The sequence below is a fragment of the Mesoplodon mirus genome (assembly GCF_964341445.2).
Source record: "Mesoplodon mirus genome assembly, chromosome: 1".
In the NCBI taxonomy this organism is placed as follows: Eukaryota; Metazoa; Chordata; class Mammalia; order Artiodactyla; family Ziphiidae; genus Mesoplodon; species Mesoplodon mirus.
In genome coordinates, this window is record NC_138976.1 from 57,795,155 (window position 1) to 57,818,427 (window position 23,273).

At 37.3% G+C, this 23,273-nt stretch overlaps 1 protein-coding gene across 3 annotated transcripts in view; it reads left to right on the forward strand.

The window, feature by feature from the left end:
* MLLT3 (MLLT3 super elongation complex subunit) overlaps window positions 1-23,273 on the forward strand; it is a 259,804-nt gene that overhangs the window by 216,519 nt on the left and 20,012 nt on the right. For all 3 annotated transcript variants that reach the window (XM_082612398.1, XM_082612400.1, XM_082612399.1), the window contains exon 6: window positions 22,445-22,520. In XM_082612398.1, the coding sequence (XP_082468524.1) occupies window positions 22,445-22,520 (76 nt within the window). The remainder of the gene's footprint in view (window positions 1-22,444; window positions 22,521-23,273) is intronic.

Sequence of the window (23,273 nt, forward strand, 5' to 3'; positions counted from 1 at the left end):
CTAGGAGAGTTGCTAGGAACAAGCAAGCAATCCAGTATCAACACTTAGCAAACCATTGTCCAGTCATCATCCAGGGAGCTATTCTGTGTCTTGAACTGGTGGTATTTACATATGTAAGAATTAATTGAGCTGTACACCTAGATTTGTACATTTTGCTGCGTGTAAGTTACACCTCAGTTTAACCTATGAAATATATAATTCTTCCTACCATGATAGGAAGGAAATGATTTATCTGACTGCTAATTCATACTTCTAGCTTTGATTTTAAATGTTTGAATAAAAGCAGCCAACTTGTTAGAGTTCTTTGTAAATGTGAAATATTGAAGCAAAAGGCAGTTAAGTAAAATGTTAAATCATAAGCTAGACTGCAAAGCCTCTGGGTCAAGGATCATATCTGGATTGTCCAGCACTGTTTCCCCAGGGTGCTAACACATTTCCAGACACATAGTAGGCATGTAAGAACAAGTCAATAAAAGACAGCTTTTGATGTACAGAATTTGTGGATACACTTTACACAAAGGAATTAATGTATGATTATTTTGTGATCAGTACTTTTATCTGATTTTTGTATACTTAAATCACTATTTTCATTTTACCTTAATGCTACTTTTTCTTTGTCAGTAAGTAGATCTCAGTCTGTGTAACAAGGTTTAAGTTTTATTTTCAAAGCCCTGTCTGTATTTACAACCTTGGAGAAAAATTAATATCCTACTTTTTAGTTTTCTATTTAAACTTACCACCTTTTACCTCTAAATATCTCAACATGTTTTTCTAATTTATATCCTTCTTAATGTAACACTATCAAATCTACTACTATTTTCTTTGGCTAATATTTTACATTTTATCTGTAGTTCATTGGAAACGTTACTGCCAAATTCGCCATTAAATTGGTTGATTCTCATAACATTTCCTTTTTAAAAACTGCCATAATAATCTGATGGGTTAAATATCCCCAAAGTATACATAACTTAATTATGTTTTAGTCTTTAAAAACATAGGGATTGAATCAAATTGCCTTACTGGACAGAATTGAATGAGCAATTGTCAGTATATTTTCAATACAGTTTTCTCAAAACAACTTTATTGAGATACAATTCACATACCTACAATTCACCCATTTAAAGTGTACAATTCAGTGGGTTTTAGTATATTCAGAGTTGTGCAAACATTACCACAATTAATTTTAAAACATTTTCATTGCCCCCCAAATAAACCCTGTGCCATTTAGTTATCACTTCCCAATTCCCTCATCACCCCCAGCCCTAGCCATCCACTCATCTACTTCCTATCTTTATAGATTTGCCTGTTCTGGACAGTTCATGCCAATGGGATCATGTGATACATGGTCTTTTGTGATTGGCTTCTTTCACTTAGCATATTTTCAGGGCTCATCTGTTTTGTAGCATGTAGCAGAACTTCATTCCTTTTTATGGCTGAATAATATTCCATTATATGACTATTCCACATTTTGTTTATCTGTTTATCAGTTGATAGAGATTTCAGTTGTTTTCACCTTTTGGCTATTGTGAATAATGCTACTAGTTTTACATAATGAGTAACTGATGAAATATTACCTTCTGATCTGACAGCAGCTTTCAGAATCCCTGACATTCTTATTGGTGTAACTTTTCTATTTCTTCTTAACTCTGAGCATCTTGAGAAAGTTTGGAGAAGTTTGATAACTGTTGAGGGAGATGGGTTGTTTTTCTCCCCATGGAATATCCCTCTGGGTCAGTCATTTAGGTATCCTCAGTATGTAAAACAAGGTAAACTATATGCCCCCATCCACAGCTTTATTACTGGCAGGGATAACTTAGGTAGTTATGCAACTATTTGGAAAAACATGAACATTTTAGAAATGGGCAGTTTGTTTTTGAAAGTTACCTTATTATCATTGCTCTTTAATGGGAAATCCTTTTTGGGGAAAAAAAATTTTTTTTAAGACCAATTCTACCATCTTCTTCATCAACCTTTGGTTTGTCTTTTTAGTTGATCAGTTTTATTGCTTTTGAGAATAAAATAAGTATTCAAAAGAAGCAATCAAGTACAAGTTTTCTAACTCATCCAGTACTTGATCTGCCTTTTTTTGTTTTGAGGTTTACACAAGAATCAGTTTGGTTAAAGATTCTAGTGTGGGAAGTTTCTTCCAGGTGAGAATCAAAACGTTGATCTTCATAAATGTTAATTTGAACTTAAAGCACAAATGTTTATTTTATTTGGTTAGATATTATTTTGGGTGATTGTGACATTACAGACTTCCCCCACCTCCACCATGAGCCTCTCCTATATTTCTGTTTACAGAACTAGAACTTCCAGATATCTAAAACTTACCCGCTTTAAATACTTGAACTTTCGAAATAATTAATGAATTGAACTTGGTAAATGAGTGATCTTTGGATAGCTTTCCTGTAGGGGTTTGTAGTGGCTTTTTTTTTTTTTTAAGAAGATTATGGGGGTAGGAGTTTATTAATTTATTTTTGCTGTGTTGGGTCTTCGTTTCTGTGCAAGGGCTTTCTCTAGTTGCAGCAAGCGGGGGCCACTCTTCATCGTGGTGCGTGGGCCTCTCACTGTCGCAGCCTCTCTTGTTGCGGAGCACAGGCTCCAGACGCGCAGGCTCAGTAGTTGTGGCTTACGGGCCTAGTTATTCTGTGGCATGTGGGATCCTCCCAGACCAGGGCTCAAACCTGTGTCCCCTGCATTAGCAGGCAGATTCTCAACCACTGCACCACCAGGGAAGCCCTGTAGTGGCTTTTGAATTCTAAGTTTGTACTTTTTTTCCAGCTGCTTTTTCCAAGGTGTTACTGTGTCAGAGGAGCTGCTGTTTATCTAGTAAAGAGTAATTTATTTTATTGATGAGACTTTCATTTGTACACATTCAACAGTATAATTGGTTTGAAAAGTCACTTTCCAACATAATGTAAAACAGTTATGTCGGGCTTCCCTGGTGGCTCAGTGGTTGAGAGTCCGCCTGCTGATGCAGGGGACACGGGTTCGTGCCCCCGTCCGGGAAGATCCCACATGCCGCGGAGCGGCTGGGCCCGTGAGCCATGGCCGCTGAGCCTGCGCATCCGGAGCCTGTGCTCCGCAACGGGAGAGGCCACAACAGTCAGAGGCCCGCCTACCGCAAAACAAACAAACAAACAGTAAAAAACAGTTATGTCTCCTACAATAACTCTGAGAAACTTGGACAACACAGTCAGAACATTGCTCTTTTATGGGTTAAAATTTAGTTGCCAAAGGACAGAGTGTCTTAAAGGAGCTAAAAGCCACATAGCTAGTGATTGAGATCATTAAGCTTTTTTCTGCAAAACAAAAACAACGTATGTTGTATATGTAAACAGAACTGGAGCAGGAGAAATAATATGGTAAATTAAATCAAAGAAATTTGGTTTAACCTACTATAAGTATGAAGTTATGCTAAGTAATTATAAGTTAGGGATCAGCAAACTATATTTCTTGGACCAAATCTGGTGTGCTCCTTGTTTTTGTAAATAAAGTTTTATTGGAACACAGCCATGTTCATTTATTTATATATAGTCTGTGGCTGTTCTCACACTACAAGGTCAAAGTTGAGTAGTCCTGACAAAGAAAGTACAGAAGTGAAGACTAAAACATTTATTACTGGGCTCTTTACAGAAAAAGTTTGTCAACCCCTTCTATAAAGGGTGCAAAGTAAGTAAGATGTACTTTATATCCTCACCATCATCCTTACGTAGCAGATTGTGGGAGGAAGTGGTTAATGTAAGTATTCAGATAATTCGTACACAAAGCAAAATACAGAATAGTAGAATTATCAGTGATGAAAAGGATGTAAAAGACATCTTCCCCAGGAAGCAGAGTCTGGTCGGCCTGTAATTCATTATCTAGGTTGTATATATATATGTATCTCCAGAAAGTAGCGTGGCTGTCACCATAGGAGCAGATTGGCTAATACTAATAGCCCTAAAAGGCAGTTAGCATTTCTTACTGGGAATTCTCTGGGGTCTGGAATATTCAGTGCAGTCGTGTACTCCCTGGGTTGTATCATTCCAGCACATCTTTAGAATAGAAGTTTGGGGCATCCACGGAATGGGGTCTGTCACCTCCAGTGATGTCTGTGGCAGCTGAAAGCTTCTATTAATAGGCTTTGTCCACTCTTGCAAGGTTTGTTACTCCAGCGATGGGGCCTCCAAACAAATCTTGATGACAGGAACCAGGCCAATTCTTTCTTGGTGTTTCTTTAGCAAAGCTATAGCCAAGAAGAAGAAAACCCCAGATTTCAGAGGCTAACTTGTCAGACTTTGGGTTTATTGGCTTCTAAAGGGAGTAGGCTTGGGACTCCTGACCACTGTGGTATTTGAATGATTCTTCTTCCCACTCTGTGACATACTGTGCCTTGGAAACTCTTCTCTAAACATTGTTTTGTGACTTCAGGCATGGAACAGGCTTTCTCTAAATGTAAACTGACTCATAATACCACTCTTGTATTCACCAATTCTAACTGTAAGCTCTTTCTCACTTCATATAACATTATGTAAAGTCTCACAAGGTGCTTTCTGGACCCTGTTTGCCAAATGGCACGCATCTGTACTCGTCCCACAGTGGCAGTGCCAGCTGGAAATGGGAATTTGGTTTCAATCTAAGGGATGGCAGTGGATCCAACCCAGAACTAAAATGGAGTGATAGGCCAGAATCCTAAAGGGAGAGACTGAATGCAAATATTTCAGAAGGAAGAGGTTTTAGTTTTTTCCAAAATGCATCTTTACATAAATACCAGAGAGAGACCATGGAAAAGGATCTTGTCAGATCAAAAGTGTAATTTCAGGGAGATCTCAGAATTAGAATGTTATTAAAATGGAATGCTGTGCCAATTAATGGTGCATGATTATATGAAACTCCTGTAGTTGACTTGTAAAGAAAATATTAGTCTGGAGTAGTGGTTCTTGACCTGGGGTGACTTTCCCCACCCCGTGATATTTGGCGATGTTTGGAGATTTTTTTTAAATATATTCATTATAAATTAAAATTTTTTTATTGAAGTATAGTTGATTTATAGTGTTTCAGGTGTACAGGTAAGTGATTCAGTTATACATATACATAGCTATTCTTTTTCAGATTCTTTTCCATTACAGGTTATTATGGGTTTTTTTTTTTTTTTTTTTTTTTTTTTTTTTTGCGGTGCGCGGGCCTCTCACTGTTGTGGTCTCTCGCGTTGCAGAGCACAGGCTCCGGACGCGCAGGCTCAGTGGCCATGGATCACGGGCCTAGCCGCTCCGTGGCATGTGGGATCTTCCCGGACCGGGGCACGAACCCGTGTCCCCTACATCGGCAGGCGGACTCTCAACCACTGCGCCACCAGGGAAGCCCTGGGGTATTGAATATAGTTCCCTGTGCTGTACAACAGGTCCTTGTTGTTTGGAGATATTTTTAAGTATCATGACCTGGACAGGGCTTGTGTGGGTAGAAGCCAGAGATATTCTGAACCTTCTATAAGGCACAGGGGAGCCCTTGCAACAAAGATTTTCCAGTTCAAAATAATAACGCCAATGCTGAGAAACTGGATAGTGGGCAAAAATTCTTAGCTGAGATTTCAGCTTATTAGGACAAATTATTACACCTTTCTGAAATCCTTTTGGACATGAAAAGGGAGTATTTCTTACTGCTTTAGGGTGGTTTCAGTTGAGCCAAAGAAACACATTTTGGTATTTCTGTTTACCTATTTTAAACATAATTATGTAAAAAATTTTGAAAGGTACAAACTAGTTTTATAAAGAAAAAACAAAACACAGCCTGATCCCATCACTCATTTGTGTATTTCCTTCAAGATTGGAAATATTATGGAACAGAATGGTTTATCTATCAGAATATCCTCTTTAGAGAAACCAACCAAAAGATAGTGGCATTTTTCCTGGGCTTTCATCCTGCTTATAATATCTTTTCCTGGCCCCTTCTCTTTCAAGTAACACCGCTATCACACAAAGTTTAGGGTCAGTTTATGACAAAGTGATTACTTAGACTATAAATACCTTTGTAGAATTCCCAACATCAGGAATTGTTACTGGTATCTGAGTGAGAAAAAAGTTTTGTGAGATATTTTAGTATTTTTAGGGTGTATATGTTAATCATAACTTAGAAATTTTATTTAGTACCTTTATTTATGTTTGGTTTTGTTAATAAGTCAAAGTATTTTGTAACTTTCCAGTCTGAATCTAGAGGTAACTTTTTACTTGCCAGATGAGTTTTTAGTTGATTGTGAGATGTAAAAAAACAAGGGAGAGGAAAAGACCAGATATTCTAGATCACCACACAATAGTATCCCTGAACTTCAAAAGCCCCACCCAGGAGGGTGCAGCTGGGGAGTGGTATATTTTCTGTACTCTTGGTAAGCTAAATTTGGTTTGGCAGAGAATTTTTAGCAGTAGATAAGGCTCTGTGAGTAAAACTTTGCAGTTTTAGCCAAAGAAAACAGACTGTAGATTTGATGACTCTATTTGATTTATTAGTGCCATATGCAGGGCCTTTTGATCTTCAGGATTCAGTAAACCAAGGAATTGATATTTATCAGAACTCCATCACATGGGAAGAAATCTTAATTTGCCTGTAGTATTGATACTAATATAATTATCCAACACCTGCATCCTATTGATGATAATTGTTTTAGGTTACATTTTAATGATAGGTACAGATGAACATTAAAAACAAGTCTTTGGAGAGCATTAACATTGGAAATAATCTTATTTCTCAAATACCTCAAATTTGCTTACTTGAGTATATAACAAAACCTCTTATGAGGAGTGCAAGAACTTCATGTAGTGATTGTGGTTTTAAAGAAAAAAGGGAAATAACTTGACATTGATGATACCACATGAGCAGATGTTCTATAATAAAGGCTACTCGCAATCTTAATTTGTCAGACAACATAAAGGAGATTCAATTAACTTTGAGGTTTCACCCCACTGCTGAATTCCTTTCTAATATTTTTATAAAGTAGCAAAAACCACAGGACAAATATTTCTGCCATTAAACCATCAGAATCCCTCTGTTTTTGTCTTTTTACTACTAAGACAAGTTAACATATGACAGAAGTGTATATGTCTATGAAATTGAAATGAAATATCAAGAACATATCATGGTATTTGTATTTTCTTTAAATGGATCTTTTTATTGAGACTCTTGGAGCCCCACATTTTTGCATAGGAGGAAAACCTTCTGGATCTCAATCAGTGGGATGCCCTAAATGAGTTTTACTTTATTTTTTTCTGTGAATTCTTAATTATTACTTGACCAGTGAGTTACTTGATCAGTAGTTATTACTTTCCTGTAGGTGATTTATGTTTAGATTAACTATCACGTTTTAATTCTCATCTTTCTTAGGCTGTTTGTATAGACGTCCTTTCTAGGATGTCTTATACACCAGGCATTGAATGAGGCATTTTATCAGCTCCCTGCTCCAAGAGAAGTTTGAGGGAAAATAGATTTTGGATCAGTTGAAGGAGGTTGCCTTATTTCTTGAAGTGTCAAATATATTTCAGGGAAGACTATCATAGGGGGAGAAGGTGGACAAGCCATATGGACTCAGACATGACTTTTCTCTTATCAGACTTTCACGGTTCTTCTTGATGATAGTAGTAGCTAAATAATAGTCATCATTTATTCCATGCTCTGTCCTAAACACTTTGCTTGCATTATCTACATTCTCATACTAACTATATGAACTAGTACTGTTATTAATTCCATTTCCCCACTTTAGAGATGAAGAAGCTGAGACCTGGCGAGAGAATATGACTTGGCTTAGGTCACACAGCAAAAAAAGTGGTAGAATCAGAATTCAAACCAGGTCTGACGTTTCCAGACCCAGAGCCCCAAGTCATTTTATTATTCCACTCTTTCACCTACACCCTCATATTAATCTTGAGTTTTCAAAGTATTTGACGTTAGAGCTAAGTGCAAAATTGTTTACCATTTTTTGTAACCTGTCCTTCTATCACAGGGTATTTGGCTATTTGCATCTCATTTGCTAACACATCTTAATATGTATGAATCTCAATATATGTGCATATATACAACACGTATGATATAAACATATATATATACACAACACTACAGTGTTATAGGTGTAGTTCATAGCTGTCTCCAAATAGTGCCGTGTGTGTGTGTGTGTGTGTGTTATTTACTGGAAAATGTTACTAGTGGCCCAGTAATGAATAGGAGCTTAAAGTTCATGTTTGGTATCTCTACCTTTTAACTCTACCACTCTTTATTTGCACAAGCAAATGTGATCCTCTGTAGTGACTTTGCCCTGTTTACAGACTAGGAATGTGTGCTATCACTGATAGGATAGTCAGGTCTTACAGTTAAAATACTCCTAAGACAAATAGATCCTGGAACCTTCACATGGCTATTTCTTTATAAAAGAAATATGTACTTCATAAAACTGTGCAGGTTACATAGAGCAGGGAGTTTACTCAACTGACTTAAGTTGATAAGTCAGACTTAACTTTAGAGAAATGTCCTGGAAAACTAAAGCAATGTGATTCAAGATCCGGGTATACTAGGAGAGACAGTTAAGTGTTTGACATCTGATCTCTCTAGCAGAATGTATGCTTACCACACATACGGTCATATCAGATGGAAGAAGCTAGTTTCTAAAACAGTTCGGAGTGGATGTTTGCTTCTGATTAGCCTGTGTGTATGTGTTGGACAAGTGAGCAATCGGGAAGTCATGACCATGTGTTTGCTGTCATTTAAACTGCCAATCTAATCTAAATATACATGTGGGTGCCTAAGGAGACTTCTTTCTTTTCAAGAGGATCATTCTTAACAGCTCTCAACTCCTTGCTGACACACGTGAACTTTGGGGCACTTCTGTTTTCCTGAGGGCTACTCTGTTTCCTTTTAAAAGAGGTGAGGATGATTTCTTTGCTTGCTGTATTTCTGATTTTTAAAGGCCAGCTGTATGTAAAGTTTATTTATTGTGAGCAGTAACTTCATAGGAAAGATAGCTTCTAGGATGTTCTACAAGGTAATGAAAGGGAGGGTGGGGGGGATGAGGGTGGTGAGATGAGTAAAAGAACTACAGGGTTTCGATTTATAGAAGAATTCAGTTTTAGATCACTAATTTGCAGGTAGCATGCTATGATCTAATTAAGAAAAATTAGAGAAAATGTTTATAAAATAGGAGGTATGATTTTATAATACCTCACTTTATAATGGAGCCCTGATGTGATTTAAGGTAGGAAGAAAAAAAAGATACCCTTCTCTGACTTTGAAGCATTTACACATATTTTATCTACCCAGGAATTACTAAAACACATATTAAAGAAATTGAAGTTTTTTCTATTCATGATTATTATATTGTAGACTTTTATTTTTTTAGAGAAGCTAAGGATTAGACATAAATATCTTACTAATCTGAAATGAATCTTTTCATTTAGAAAAGAATAATACTATTCTTCCATTTTTTTCATAATTATATAGCTTATCATATTCTACAAAGCCATACACCCAAAATGTTTTTCTTTCCCCATTCACATATTTTTAGATGTAAAAGCAGTGTACTGTTTTTAACTTACGAAAAAATAACAGGACACCCCTTGTCATCTAACTGCTAGAGTATTTGATACAAATTAGCTATCATTTAATTGCATGTTAAAATGTTGTTTCCTTAATATTGTTTTGATAATCCTAGAGAAACTGACTTATTTTCTTAAAATTTATGAGTATATAAATTCTTACACAAGTACATGTATTTAATTTTTAATTTCTTTAACAATCATACTGTATGACAGTTTGAATGGAATTAGGCTTACGGATTAATATATGTGACAAATATAAACTAAGATAAGTAGTAACAAAATTTAAAGAACATAGCATTTGTTCAGAGTTAGGCAAATTTTCCTAGAGAAATATGAGAGTTACATACTTTTATATTTGGAATGTCAGAAAGCATGAACATTTATTGGCAGAAATAAAATTTCCTGGAACCATATTCAAGGAGAATTTACCATATGGGTGTCTATAAACTAAATGCAGTTACTTGATGTCCAAATAGTTAATGTTATATATAAATGGGCAAAGTAATTTCATGTAAATACTAAACTCAATAAGTTAACATGTTTTTCTGATGTGGTAGAACACATTGTTTTTATCCAGACATGGAGATATCTAAAGGCTTAAGAAACTTTTTTTTAAAACAACATTTCCTTTTTTAAATGTTTTCATTCCAGCATAATTTCAGAGAAAACAGAAGCTGATCATAATAATCCCTTTAATTTCTGGAAGAGTCGTATTTAGTAAATTCTATTGTAGAGCAGTAAGTGGAGCTTTAGTGCTCCTTCAAAGCTAGTTTCTCCCCTCTCCCTTCTCCACTCCCCACCCCACCTCATTGCTTAGCACACACTCAAGGAATTGTGCAATTTGCTCAGTTCATCCAGAAGTTTATGAGAGTAATAATATCAATATTTCTAGCTTTCTTTCAGAGTTTTAGTTTATAAGAAAACACTATTTTCCAGAGTAATTTGACTTCCAAGCTTCCAGCAGCCAGCTGGTAAAGAGGACGTGATCTATTACACATTTCACAATGTTCATAAGATGAAAACCAATCTCTTAGGAGATGTTTTAAGTCAAATGCAATTAAGTGGAAAGAAGAGTCTGTGTTTTCTACTTGCTTTTCAGCACTTGGTTCTTTTAAGTAGAGCAGACAAAAAGGTAGTAAGTAGCCTTTACTAGATAGGAAGAAATTTGAATGCCATATTGTGAACTAAATGTGCCGAAGTTTTAAAATATAATATATATCTTTGAAACATTCATGCATGCTTGTGTACACTAAGGTTTGTGGAATTTGTAGCTGTATAAATACTGTATGTATGTAAGGTTTGTAGCTTTTCCTGAATAATGATTCTATGAGTAGGAAATGCTCTTGTTTCATGAAGATTAAAAACAAGTTTAGGTCTTTAAATCATCCTTGAGGTATTGAAATTGAATGAGCTTCTGAGGATCAATTCACGAACGGTTCTAAACCATGCTCTAAGAATGCTGTAAATCACTTGTGCTGTTGATCTAATTGAACAGCGTGGATCTGCACCCTCATTAACTTGTCTGTAAGGAAGAGAAAATTGAGGAGAGCAAAGAAGAGGCCAGGAGAAGTCCTTTAGCCGGTACTGTCCTGAGCTGCCATTGTCGAAGGACATCCTTTGAGCTAATTTCAGTCCCATAAAAAAAAAAAAAATCTATTTAGTGATTAGTAATCAGTGGATGAGAACAGAAAGCCCAAGTGAATAAAGGCCATAAATACTGAAGTCCTTGGGATAACAGCCTGTAAAACTGTCAGAAAGCATTGCTTAAGTGACAAAAGATAGCCCAAAGTAACAACAAGTGTTAGCTCACTAGGCAATACTCCATATTCATGGACAGAAGACATAATTTAGTTTTCTTCAAAAATGGAGGTTCTCCCTTGAATCCAATACCTGCCTCACTTTATTTACTTGTTTTGGATGGTGTCTGTTTGCTTTTAATTTATGGTCGATTGCATTTGCTAGTAGGAATCATGATGCCTGTTTAAAGATAGCTGTGTTTCCAAAAGTAGAACTATGATTGCTGAAACTTCTGTTTAGATCCATCAAGATCTACTTACTTGCTAAGAATGTTTAGCCTAACTAGAGTGAGTGGGTGAGTACATGTTTGTGTATTTTTAAAAGGCAGATGGTTAGGAATTAGATGCTGACAAGTGCCTTTCTCTTGTTTTTAAATTGAAATCTAAAGTTTACAATTCTTCAATATTTCTCCCTGAGGGAAGAATAAATTAAGTAAATAACAACAGAAGAATGTAAGGCTATATTATAAACTCTTTTGTTATTACCACACAATACTGAGATGACAAATGGTTGAAGTCTCACTTGCCAATACTTCAGGTTTGTTTTCAGAGTTAGAGAAAATTCAAGATGATGGAATCAAAGGTCTTTATTCGAAACTCCTATTGTTCTAACTATGATGATGATTTCATGGCATTTGCATTATAATGTTAGCAATCAAAATGATATGTTTTACCGTTTTTACAGTATAACCCTCAAATCCCAAATGTGTGTTTTAGAGATGTGTATGTCTTCAGTGTATTTCAAGTGTTGTGCTTTTTCAAGTTAGAGAATTTTTATCAACGTACCAGCATTTGCTTTTCAGCATTCCGGCTGTGAGAACTAGAGGTGTCATTCATTTGAAGGGAGCAGATGTTAAAGGTTCTTGCCCCTGCCTCCCTAATGGCAAACACCCTTGAAGAAGAGAAATGTTCTATTACCCAAATAGGCATCTTTCTGATGGTGAGAAAAGGCGGTAAAAGGCAGTAAATCTGCCTTCTCATTATGAAGTGCAACAATAGATTGATTTATGAAGAAAAGCAACTGTTAGGCTTATATAAGATGTGTGCATGGAAATGTAGGTCCCTTTAGAGCCTTATAAGCAGTAACATTCCTCCTATTCTTGACAAGAATCTAATATTACTAATAGGGAATGTGTTGATTCTAAATACCACGTTTTTTAAGGGGGTACATTGAGAACAAAAAATTCACCTCCTAATATTTTCACATGAGAACAGTCTCTTAAATGTGCTGTTTTTACTCTTTTAGTTTATTTTCATTAAGATAGAAGAGAATTTTTAAAAATAGTTTTATTTTTATAAACGTTTTGTTAGTACTTAACATTTTAATAGAAGTGAATGCAAGTATAACATATTTAGATGTTAGACTGTTTATAAACTTTTCAGTTTCACTTAATAAATTGTGTAACTTAAATTGTGTAATTTTCAGCACACACTGTAAAATGAGAGTTTCAAGTAGAGCCGCAATGAAGATAATTTCAAATTTCAGGGGAGAAGGAGGTTATGTAAAGTATTTTTTGTTGGGCTATTATTTTAAGAAAATTTATGTGCACTTTATCTTTTAAATAAGTTTGGGTTACCTCTTATTTGTTAAGGAGCTCTGTTAAAGTATTTTCGTTTAACTTAAAAATTAAAATTTTAAGCTCTAAAGTCAATTTTGAGCATAAAGTACAAAAATCTGGACAGTCCCTGAGTAAATTGTAATGATGCTGCCTTATATGTTTAGCACATGTCACTCCAGAATTTAAAATCTATGTCATATAATTAAGATTTGAGCAGGTAAATTACAGAATTAAAACTGATAATTATCTGTAGACTTTTAACTCATTTGTTTTAACAAACATATATCCCCAATATATGTATATTTCCAAATTATACTTATAGTAATAGCCATATTAACATGTTATGTACAAGAAAGCATATACAAAAATTTGAAAATTTAAAAGGAAAAGACAGAAAATAAACATGAGTAAAGGTTCTATTTTCTTTTACCCCTATGTATTACCTTACACACATTTTTGTGAACATATATGTGCATATCCACACCCAAGGAACTTTGAGGCCCTCTCATCCAGAAGAAAGGGCTCCAGTATGTTACCTGAAAAATGCACTGTTATTCTAATTAGGAAGATACAAGGCTTGTAAAGAAACAGTCCTTGCAACTATTAACAATCTTTGTTGTCTAGACTGATCATCAGAAGTGTTGCATTTTTAACCTGATGATGATTGGTTAGTTTTAAATCAATACTTTTTTCCCAGTGGGTTTTGGTTATTTTGGAAGTCCAAGTACCATGGAAATAAGAGTGTAGTGAATAAAATGAACTCTTGATGCTTCTGCTATGGTAGTAAATCTAAGCTTCACATTTAATGGGGGAAATTCTCTAAGATAGTCGAAAGATTAAAATTAATAAAACTTCTTGACATTTGTGTAAGTCTATAAAGATTCTATTGGTGTCAGTCGAATACTCTATGACCATTTTTAAGTAAGCCATTTTTAAAAAGGTCTAAAATTAATAAGGAAATGCAGTTAAATATCTTGTCAAGATCTCTTTACATGTATCTGTGTTTTACTTCATTTCAATTAATTGCCATGTTTATGATACTCTGAATTTATTCTGTTTAATTTAATATTTAAAATTTTATAATCCCAAACTGAGAGTTATAACCACATATAACGTACTTTTAGGACTTTGTTCAATTCAACACTGCCCTTATATAGAGAGAGAATCCACTAATACTTTTTCATTATTTCAAGTGTCTTGTGAGCTACACAGGTGGGTTATTTCACAAGTAACTGAATAGTAGTTCTGACAACAGTTAAGGGATCTTATTGTTAACTGATGAGCAGTGGTGTTTTGATGTTCATTGGTCAGCTTCAGTAGCAGTTAGTTATGGGGCAGTTCTATCAGGAAACTCTTTTTCTTCCTATTTCTCTTTTGTGAGGCATTACAGCTCTAAACCCTCTCACTTGTAACTTTTTTCTTCCTCTGCCCTCAAAACACACAAAAGAGAAAAAGAGACCAGTTAAAAGATAAGTCTCTAACATTACAACCAAGTGGTATATTTAATGGCCAGTTGTGAAACTCAACTTCTGTGTGCACAGTCTTTGCTCAAGGAATAGTAACATGCTTATAGGTGGTACAACTGTAAATGGTCTGTTTCCAGATGATTTCTCATTCCTAAAGCTCTTAACAAGTGAGCGATTTTCAGAACACATCTGGCACATGCACCATCTTGCAGCAACTGGATTTTTTTTGAAAGATCACATGTTCTGGCCACAATAGTCAGTAGCAGCCTTCAAAGTACAACTGGTGATGAGAGATAAAAGACTTGAGGCTCCTCTGTTTAAAAGAGAGGAAGCTAAAAGAAAATTATAGCCATCCCTAAGTGTGGAAAAGGGTCTTATGGAAAGATTTATAGACCCTTGTTCCCCAAGGCCATTTCGTTTCCTAATGGGATTTTGTGTTCTCAGACAGGGAGAACAAAATGATGACAGCATTTAATAATAATAGTGAAGATGACGATAATAACGAAGAAAGCAAATGCAATTGTAAAAACAGAGGCACCTCAATATAAAGCCAATTATCTTGGCATCCAGGATAATTTTGTCTGTAAATTGAAAATATAACAGAAATAAAGATCTTTCCTCTTTTGCTAACCAATGGGGAGGGGTAAGTCTTAGGATCTTGCTCTTTTACAGGCAAATGATGGGTATAACAATAGCTTTTGATAATACAAGGGCCCAAGAGACTAAATACACTTATAATGTAACATCAGGTTCACTCAAGTTGTCATAATACTTACAAATGGAGAGGATTCGCCAAAGAGAGATGTGGTTTCTTCCGTGTGGTCCGTGTGGTCACAGACCTGAGTAATTAGCAATAATGGTTCCAGCTTCCTATTCCAGTGTCCTTTCTCCAATTAAACCTTGTTTTCAAAGAAAGAGTTGTTGACAGGTTACTTAAAGCATTAATTCCGTTTTGTTTTTCTGTTTTTTTTTTTGTTTTTACCCCTGGAGTTTATGAGAATTGTATAGAAGGGTTGGGAATAGAGAGTAGATCACCCTTGAAGGCAAATAAACTAAATGAGTTTAGTGTGTTGCCTGATGTGCTTGCTGGTCCTCTTGATCACTGACAATGTCCAGAGGATCAGGAAAATTCAGAGGAGAAACTTACTTGCTTTTTTTTAAAAAAACAAAACTTACTGTACTAGAGAGGCGAGTAGCCAAAATACATTGTAGTATTGATTGGACGAATGTTAGAAGCAGTTGATACAGACACATTCAGACCCAGGGATGAAGTGTTTTGTCTTACCACTGGTTTGCTTTGGGTGCTGATCACAAGATGTCCCTTAGACAGAAGAATATTCAGTTTCACAGTGACATAGAAAACTTTGTTCCCTGACACTAGTGTTATAAAAGGGTGTTAGTGTGTTCAGGACCCTGCTTTAAATTGATAGCACTTTTTCAAGGTCAATAGGTGTAGCAGAATGAGCACTGGATTAGAAGTCACAAAACTTGGTTGTAATCCACCTATTGGGCTGGCCAAAACGTTTGTTCGGGTTTTTCTGTACCATCTCACCGGTCACTTAATAAATATTACCCACTGGCCACTTAATTTTATTTTGCTTCAGTTTCATCATCGGTAAAATGGAGATTTAAAAATGTGTTCTATTTTAGTCAGCTCTGGCTGCCATAACAAGGTACCATAGACTGGGTAGTTTAAGTAACAGGCATTTATTTATATATTTATTTATGGACACTGGGAAATCCAAAATCAAGGTGCTGGCTGATTTGGTTTCTCTGTGAGGGTTCTTTTTTTTGGCTTGCAGCTGGCCACCTTCTCACTGTGTCTTCACATGGGAGGGGTGAAGGAGGAAGCAAGTTCTCTGGTGTCCTGTCTAAATAAGAGCACTAATCCCATCATGAGAGCCCCACCCTTATGACTTCATCTAAACCTGATTACTCCCAAAGACTGCATATCTAAATACCATCACATGGGGGGTAGGACTTCAATATATGATTTCTTGGGGTGGGGGCACGTGTAGTCCATAGTACTTACTTGCCTTTCTCATGGCAGATCATATGAAATAAAGACTATGATAGAGCTACACAAAGATACATTAAGAGGTTAGAGTTATTGACTGATTTTTCCAATCTTATTCTCATATACCTTTCTATATAATAAGGTTTTGTCCTTTTAGCATGTTTATTTCGAGTTATTAATGTAAAACCAAATAAAAATAAAAGTTCTCTTGTTTCTAGCCTTTTGACAATTCACTCTTGCGTTGACCTTGTTAAATTTAAGTGTTATTTTATAACTTTTAATACTTATTTCCTTGCTTAACTTCGACCTTACCTTCAATTGACATAGCTATCACAATATATTACCTATTAACAGAAATTGGTAAGAGTGTGTTCATAGGATGAAGAACATTTACACAATTGTATAGAACGGATGTTATAGGTCATTTTTCTTTAAAATCAAATGTATATTTGAAAGTTGAGTTGGATTATCTTCAGTTTCTTATAGTAGAGAAACTAAATGATGTAGTCTCTCTTTTTTTTTCTTATAAATTCATTTATTTATTTATCCATTCCTGGCTGCGATGGGTCTTCGCTGCTGCACATGGGCCCTCCCCAGCCACGGCGAGCGGGGGCCACTCCTCGCTGTGGCACGCGGGCCTCCCATTGCAGTGGCCTCTCCCGCTGCAGAGCACGGGCTCCAGGCATGCGGGCTCCAGGTGTGCAGGCAGTTGTGGCACACCAGCTCAGCAGTTGTGGCTCGTGGGCTTAGTTGCTTGAGCTGCATGTGGGATCCTCCCAGACCAGGGATTGAACCCGTGTCCCCTGCATTGGCAGGGGGGCTCCCATCCACTGTGCCACCAGGGAAGTCCAAGGTAGTCTCTTTCTTTCAGTTTTGTTGAGATATAATTGACATATAACATTGTATTACGTTAAGGTATATAACATAATGATTGGATACATGAATGTATTGTGAAATGATTGCTACATAAATTTAGTTAATATCCATCATGAATTAGTCTTTTAAAAGTGTATGACATTTGTATTTTCTTCTTTGATTAGTACTCATCCTTGACACAGTCTTTCTGAATATTTGTGCAAAGAAAAGATGATCTTTATCGCAGGGTATGTGTTTTCATTTTCTAAACAAAATAGAAATTTGTGAAAAAAAGGTAGCAGTCTAAAATAATTTAACTAGTTACACGGCATTCTCTTCCTTTCTCCTGAAGAAAGGTATATATAATTCTCCCCCCTTTTCTTTATTTTTATTGTTTTAAAGATCAAGTTGAAGTTTTGTTCATAAATATAGTTGCCCATTAGAAAAGATGGAAATTCTGCCTTCTGATTACCTAAGGAAGTCTGCTCCCAGTTTAAGGAACAATGGCAGATTTTATAAGTCCTATCATGTGACCTGCCTTGACAGGTGTTCTTGTTTGAAGCACTTAACTTCTAGGAGTTGTAAACATGCAGTTTTTCTTATTTGTCTTGGACAGAAATAATCCTCTGTAGAAAATCCATTACAAAATGATTTTGCATAGCCATTTAATGTTGAAGATTGCATTGCAAATCTTGGTAGGCCCATTGTCTTGGTAGTAAAGCTATATCTTATTTTAGGCAGTAGAGGAGTTTGTGATCTATTGTAAATAATAGGAGCAACTAAGTATTGATTAGCTGCCATTGTAACAGCAGTGGGCTAGGAGTTTTTACTTTATTATATCAACTTAACATTATCGCTTCTACGTGAGGTTCAGTGCCCTCACTCTATGAGGAAACTAATGCTTAAGCGTTCTTCCCAAAAACATATATTAGTGAGCAATAGATTTGAGATTCTTAAGCCTATAGTTTTGTCACTGTGGAGCACACCATTTAAAGAAACTTCATGTCTAGTGTGTGATTACTCAGTAAATCAGCTAAACATGTGCTTAGGGCATCAGCAAAAAGAAGCAAAAAATTTCTTTTAGTGAGGAGAATTTTGATATTCAAAAACAAGTCTTAAATTAAGGGAAAATTCAGAACCTCATTGGAATTCCCTGCACTTAGTTTTTGGCATACCTAGGGAGGGAAAAGGAAGATACCATAATCTCTTCAATCCTTAGGGCCTATACAAATCTTAATCTAGCCCTGTTTATGGTGAATATTTTTTGTAAAGCACACAACCTTACCTAGTTTATATAGTCATCCTTGACTTGTATTTTTGGGGGGTAAATCTGATTTTTTTTTTTTTGAAAAATACAAACTTAAAGTGAGCTGCAGCTCTGTTTTGTTGGACTTGATAAAATCTAGGGCTGTGTCAGCCTCATCTAGTAGCAGAGTGGCTTTTTGAGCAGTTAACATCTAGTTGAATTTTGTCCTGGTCCGCTTAGGTTAGTTTAAGGTCCATCCACTAAAACACAATTGTACATGCTTCATAAATGTTTTTATTTACTGGTAACCATGTTCTGTCAGGGTGCTTTCTTGCCAAATACTTGGAAGAGTATGCAGGGATACTACCTCCGGATAGAGCAGTAAGTTTCTATTTTTTCTCATGATGCAAACTCTTATGCTTTCTTAAAATTAAGATTCTTTCAAAAACATGGTTTTGGCCTGTATAAAAAGAGAAGTGATCAACTTAATATCAGTGGTGTTCATTAATATCATTTGTTGAACTTTTAAAATACAAACATGCCTGGCATCCACACCCCACCCCACCAAACATTGAATCAGAATCTCCTCTTGTGTAGAATCCACCCAGCTGATTCTGATGAAAATTCACAGCTATGAATCTCTGAGTCTTTGGTCAGTGGTTCTCAAAAGTCTGGTTGACCCTCAGAACAGCAGCATCAGCATCACCTAGGAACTTGTAAGAGATCCAGGTTCTCATCACTATCCCAGACTTAGAGAACCAGAAACCCTGGGTGGGTGTGCATTTTAACAGGTCTTCCAGTTGATTCTCTAATGCTCAAGAAAGTATGAGAATCACTCCTTTTAATCATCTCAAAGGTCTCCATAGCTCTCAAATTCTACAAGTCCTTGTCCTGATTGCAAAAAGCTTCCCGGACATTGGAATTTTCTGCCCATCATTCAACACTTTATCCTCCTCCATCCACTTCTGTTGCTTTCAACTTTCCATTTTAATATTCTCATTGAATGAATGTGTCTTCTATCATAAGCCTGCTCGAATGTTTGGTGGAAGAGTCAGGGCATTAATGATAAACATTGCATAGAAAGCCTTTTTCTCCTGTTGTATTGCGTTTTTTACTGTTTGCCAGTTTCCTGATGGTTAGCAACTGTGGCATTATTAACCTTGTTTATGGTTAAGAAACTAAAAGAAGGTTGCCTCCAGATTTGGTTCGGGCATTGGCATGATGCTTGAGACAGATGGGTCACATTTAGCATGGGGTAGTTGGAGAGATGGCCACCGTCCTCTTGATCCTAATCAATGTCACTCTCAGCAAATAGCTCTGGCAGAACAGCTCCTTTAAGTCCAGTGTGACGCGTACTGGCCAGGCAGGATGGGGATTAGAGCTCTCTCTGCTCACTATAAGGAAACCTCTTTTTTGGCTCCCAAATGGTTTCCAGAGCTATCAAAATAATATCATTTGCAGACACTTTTCATGGCTGAAAAGAGCAACTTCGAGAGGAAAGGGAGTGCTCTGTGGACCACGGGAGAAATGTTTTGCAGCTGGGCATTGCACATCGCTGCTGACTGCGTGCCCTTTCAGTTGTGTGACTCACCACAGTGACTGGACAGTGGAAAAGCCACTTGACAGAAATGAAGAGTACCTCCCACAGGCCTCTGTCCTTGTCCACCAGCTCTCCTTTGTGGGCCGCAAACAGCAATGTGTAGGACATTGTACTGCAAATCTCAAGGAAATCTTGCAGTGGTGATGGGTTGGTGGGCCGCCTGCTGCTCATTAGAGATCCCGTCTGGCTCTTTTCCTGCAGGGTGAGTGGTAGATTACTGACACCTGTTTTCCCATCCAGCCTGGGGATGTGAAGTGTGCATTAGGAATGCCTGAAAGTGCTTCCTTGTGTCTGAGTCTGTGGAGCTTGGTGTTGCTTGGAGAGGGGGGAGTAGTGGGTTCAGTGCTGAGAGGGGAGATGAAAAAGTCAGGGGTGAGAAACTGTAATACGAGCTGAACTGAGATTCTCATCCTCATGGAGTGGCTTCTGATTGTGCTGTTTGTTAGTCCTCCACGTGGCCGTGATAAACGTAGTCACCCACTGAGCAAAGTAGAAAGATGTTTCCTGTCCATGAGAAGACCTCAAATGTTTCTCATGAGTATGGGGACTTTCCTGATGGCACAGTGGTTAAGAATCCGCCTGCCAATACAGGGCACATGGTCCAGGAAGATCCCACATGCTGCCGAGCAACTAAGCCCGTGCGCCACAACTACTGAGCCTGTGCTCTAGGGCCCGCGAGCCACAACTACTGAGCCTATGTGCCACAACTACTGAACCTGCGCTCTAGCCCGCAGGCCACAACTGTTGAGCCCACATGCCACAGCTACTGAAGCCCATGCACCTAGAGCCCGTGCTCCACAACAAGAGAAGCCACAGCAGTGAGAAGCCCACGCACCGCAGCAGAGTAGCCCCCACTGGCTGCAACTAGAGAAAGCCCGGGCGCAGAAACGAAGGCCCGACACAGCCAGAAATAAATAAATTAATTAATTTAAAAAACCAAAACATGAGTATGTAGTTGAAACTATGAGCACATTAGAAATGGAATAGAAATGGTCCACTCTTTCAACCAAATATATCAACATTAAGTTATTTTAAACTAAATTGGGCCTTAAATATGTACAATTCAAATGTGTGGATGGCATGATCAGTTTCTCTGCACAGTTCTGTCCATGTGTTTTCTCTTCCCATCTTTACCTACTATAAAGTCTCATAAAAACTGGCAGAGGGGGGCTTCCCTGGTGGCGCAGTGGTTGAGAGTCCGCCTGCCGATGCAGGGGACACGGGTTCGTGCCCCGGTCCGGGAGGATCCCACATGCTGCAGAGTGGCTGGGCCCGTGAGCCATGGCCGTTGAGCCTGTGCATCCAGAGCCTGTGCTTCACAACGGGAGAGGCCACAGCAGTGAGAGGCCCGCATACCACAAAAAAAAAAAAAAAAAAAAAAAAAAAACTGGCAGATGGTGGACCAGAGGACCTAATGTGCCGCCAGTCACAGATAAGAGAGCGCCTGCTGTATGCAATGCATGTTGCTGTACGAGGGAATAACAAGCAGCACAAGACAAATGCCCCAATCCTTGCTTTTTCAAGTGCTCGCAGGCTACTAGAAAGAAAAGACATACACATCGGAGGTAGAATGATACTGCTGCATACCTTCTAAGCAAACAGATGATCCATATTTTCAGTGGGTTTGGGGAAGGACGAGAACTCTGAGTTGATGGGTCAAGGAGGATGTGGAAATTTATTCTGGGTACTGAAGGATGAAGGGAATGCATTGAGAGTAAGAGAGTGGAGTGTGTATATGATGCTCTTTCCCTGCATCAGTGTGCTGTGGAATTAAAGGATGTTTTTTTGATTTTTGTTTTTTGTTTTTTTAAGTAGTGGGAACATTTTCCCCTGACTCATTTGTGGGACTTGGCCAGGTCTCCTATTTGTGAACTGGATGAATGGGGTTAGGGTTGGGTCATGGCCTTGGACCAGAGTGAAATTAACTGGCTCATAATGTGATTGAACTAATGACCTTGGCCTCATTACCACTATGTTTTAACTAGTTGAGTCAATCAAACATTGCAGAAAGGGTAATCAAGGTATCTTTCAGAAAGAGATCGGGAGAGCAGTAAACATAGGAGTGGAATCAAAGCCAGGTTCTTGCCTCGTATAACACCCAGGTGTTTCCCTCTTTATCCCTGAGTTTTTATACTTGTTTCTGCATCTAATAAAAATATGATGGGCAAAATGAAAAGGACACTGACTCTCTGTGTTAGTGTTTTCGACATAAGACAATTTATAGTCATTTTTCTTACACAGTGTCAGACTGTTTCTGTGGGGTAAAGTATGTTTGAGCAACAATAGTGGTTTTAATTTTAGACATGTAGTGTCCTGTACATTTATTGATGATAACTTTTTCTTCTTTCAAGTCTGAACAACCCAGTCCTGCCAGTTCCAGCTCCAGCTCCAGCTCCAGCTTCACACCATCCCAGACCAGGCAACAAGGTATCCACATCTCCTGGGCCAACTAGGAGACATTTTTCTCATATAACATCTTAATGAGTTGATTTATGGCCTATTTTCTACTGTTTTTTTATTTGAATGATAACTTGGCTTTTATGCAGTTGTATTTATTTCCCCTAGGAATGCACTTGAGTATTGTTCTGTTGTATGAGGCCGACCTTTAGAAATTCCCCTTTTTCCAGTCCCTGCCATCAGAGTCCCATTTTACAAAGGGATTGTAGAGACAGCCCATTCCAGGGAGTTCCCAAAGGAAATACAATAGCAAAAGCTGGACTTGAGAGACTTTGACAGAGAGAAATAGGTTTTTAGTCTCCCTCCTGGACATCTTTCATTTTATTATTTTTCTACAGATTAGTAGACCTTTTTCTTTGGTGAGTGTTAATTTGCTGTCTTTAAAATATATTTTCTTCTACTCAACTCAAACTAAAGAAATTTAATTTAAAAATTTTAACTGGAACATTAACTAAATATATGTTCCACTTTTTCATGTGTGGAAACTCTTCAAATGTGGGCTCCTTTTTTCTGTTTGTTTGGTTGGTTTTTTTAACATGAAAAGTGAGATAGTGTCAAGAAATAATTTGTTTCTGAGCATCGTGTCACACACTGCCTTTTTCATTGACCACGCTGAACTCCTGATGGCCTTGTATGTTTTGAAAAGGATTAAATTGTTGTGTGTGTTCAGGCTAAGGCTAAGCTTCCAGGAAAAAATAAGACACTGTTCATTTTGGGTGTTCA